A 2,917-nucleotide genomic window follows, 5' to 3' on the forward strand; every position below is an offset into this window, starting at 1 on the left:
GGTGGGAGTTGGCCCTCTCTCGCAGCAGGATGAAACAAATTTCTCTCAAACCCCCCCTTACCTGTGTGCAGGATGAGTGGGAGCACAGCAGTAACGGCAGCTCAGGTTCCAGGCCCAGTTCTGGGTCCAGACCTGGTTCTGGCTCCCGATCTGGCAGTAGGGGTCGGAACAACCAGTTCAGAGGCTCCGCCAAGGTGCCAGCTCAAATGATACCTCATGTCTGTGTTTTTCAAGCCACATTATACAATGTCTCACATGCTGCTGATGAGTCTTGTTCATATGTTTTTCCTTTTCTGTTGATTGCGTTGTTGTAGAATGGAAACAAAGATGTCTCCTTTGACATCCTCGGCACAGACATATGGGCGGCCAACACAATGGACTCGCGCGGGTATGTTGTTTGCTCCTGATCCTCAGGGAGGACGTGAGAGGGTGTATATGTACTGTATATCTTTTTCACATAATGTGATGTTTTTCTGTGGGTTGCAGGGGTACAGGTTGGGATGTGCAGCCAGAGAAGCTCGACTTCAGTCACCTCCACAGGAAACACACGCGAGTAATGCCAAAGCACCTGCCGCACATCGACCGAGAGGGGTATGATATGCCTTTTGTGCTCAAGATGTGGCCGATTATGATACATATTGCCATTTGCTCCTTGATGCCTTTCCCTGATGTTTACCAATTCTTTTTTTTTCTGTTTCAGAATGAGCAAAAACAAGTTTGAGGAAGATGATGGCGTATACTTAAATGACATAGAGAAGTTTCTGCCCCATCTGTGCTCTGTGAGTTACACACCCTTTTTTTTGTTAGAAGATATATAAACATTACTTTCATAACACTGCATACAGCGGTTCACAGGCAGGAAACCTTGACATGTTTCTTGACACTATCTTCTGGCTCTCTATTGAGGTGGGGGGAGAAATACATCTCCAGTTGAAAAGAGGCTGACTATAAACAAACCTGTGGCGACACCTGGTGGCTCCTCGCTTAACTGCGGTGTACAGCGCTCCAAATTGCACCACTGCCTCCTGGTGGTGTAATGTGTGTACAACACTAACGGAGCTCTATTTTTGAACGACATACTTGTGACATGACTTCATTCATTTCAATACCCCAAAAACAAATTGTTATGGAAGTGAATTTCTGTAGGTTGGCAGCTCCGCATTGACTTGGTTATTTAATTTCACACTTGATGGGTGGGCAGGCCAACCCCTCTCCATAATATGTCCCTTTTAAATAAACATGGAAGCTGTTGGGGAAAAAAAAAAAACCTAAAGACCCCCCCAAACCCCGGGCCTTTTCCTTGGCATTTTGACCATTTTTCATTTTCTTCAAATTAATTCTCTAAATGAATCCTCCATAAGTCCTCCATTCCAAATTGTATTTGGAATTATGTCGCCGGTAGTTTATAGAACCAAACCACACATATCATGAGCTAAGCCAGAGCAACTGAGTTTGTCGTGCCAGCCCCTTTGACCATGTTGTGTATTCCTGTCAGTGATTTTAAAGATGTCTTCCTGAAGATAGTGTCAGAAAAAACAAAACAAAACCCAAACAACCTTTAAAACTGCTTTTGCAGATGTGTTCATCTTACACCTCGCATTGTGTTTTCCAAAGGTGATTTGTGTTTGGCTGCGGTGTCAGGCGCTAGCCTCCGTTCACAAATGTCACCCTCTCTTCCTTCCCTTCTGTCCGAGCCAAAACGTCTTCTACTCGCTCCCCTTTCCCCCTTTCCTTCCCCTCCTGACCTCTGTGCCATCGGTACCTTGATGCGCCGTGGCGGCGTTTTGAGCCAAGATTGGACTGCTTGCACTGTTAAGGACAACTTCCTCATTGTATAGATCACGAGCCAAGAGCACCGTTTCCAGTTATTCATGTAGGAATGACATGAAGGGCTGGGCTTAACCTCACGTGTGCCGAGGATCGGGTGTGCCAACATTAGACCCTGGGAGTCGATGTCGTCTAAAGTATACTCTTCGCTACCACCCATGCATCAAAACGGTTTCATACTAAAAGTTACGCAAGATACACAATTTACCCCATCCGTTATCGTCATTAAATCAAAATTCTCATTATGTGCTCTGACACAATGTTACCCGGAGAGGTAGCGTGCCAACATTAGACCCTGGGAGTCGATGTTGTCTATAGTATACTTTTCGCCACTACCCATGAATCAAAACGGTTTTATACTAAAAGTTACGCAAGATTTACCCCATCCGTTATTGTCATTAAATCAAAATTCTCGTTATGTGCTCTGACACAATGTTACCCGGAGAGGTAGAACAATCAACCGATCGATCGACAACTAATCAATTGATCAAATCAATTAACAGCTACCGTAGGTAGCCTGAAGGAATTGAGCATTGTTGTTGTACGTCTCTGTCGGAGATTACGATGTCCTGAAAGAATGAAAGGCAGCAGAAAGGGAAGGTTAGGTGAGAGCAGTCACTGAGGACATATCCGCTCGCTGGCCAGGGAACAAAGCGGCATCCCGGAGGCGAGACGTGTCGCAGACTGGCCGGCCCCTGTGCCTGGACGCGTACGTGCAGCCGAGCAGGACTTGAGCCGGGAAATGGACCTCGGGAGGGGGGGCGAGGGGAGGCCGCTTGGCCCGGACTCTTTGCAGCAGGGTGTCTGCCAGCTGTCAACTGCGTTGCACTCACACACAGCCTTTACCTGAGACGCTTTCTTTCATGTTCCTCCTCCTACCCGCCAATCTGACTTCATCTCCGATCGCTCTTGATATTTGACATCTCCTCCGACTCCGTGTCTCTCATCCTCCCTCCCTGCGCTCCACTTGACGTCCTTCGCGGTTCCCCACATCCTTCAAATGTTGGTGGGCAGTGGAACAACATACAGGGAGGGGTGGGGGGGTCACGGTGACCGGTAGCCCCCCCAACCCTGTGGTTTCCTCCTGCCC

The 2,917-nt window shown here is 47.7% G+C and overlaps 1 protein-coding gene across 2 annotated transcripts in view; it reads left to right on the forward strand.

The window, feature by feature from the left end:
* Positions 1-2,917, forward strand: part of ctif (CBP80/20-dependent translation initiation factor) — a 39,702-nt gene that overhangs the window by 5,351 nt on the left and 31,434 nt on the right. For both annotated transcript variants that reach the window (XM_019882926.1, XM_019882927.1), the window contains exons 4-7: positions 72-194; positions 315-388; positions 487-591; positions 701-779. In XM_019882926.1, the coding sequence (XP_019738485.1) occupies positions 72-194; positions 315-388; positions 487-591; positions 701-779 (381 nt within the window). The remainder of the gene's footprint in view (positions 1-71; positions 195-314; positions 389-486; positions 592-700; positions 780-2,917) is intronic.

Source organism: Hippocampus comes, unplaced genomic scaffold (genome assembly GCF_001891065.2).
Source record: "Hippocampus comes isolate QL1 unplaced genomic scaffold, H_comes_QL1_v1.1 scaffold30, whole genome shotgun sequence".
Taxonomy (NCBI): domain Eukaryota; kingdom Metazoa; phylum Chordata; class Actinopteri; order Syngnathiformes; family Syngnathidae; genus Hippocampus; species Hippocampus comes.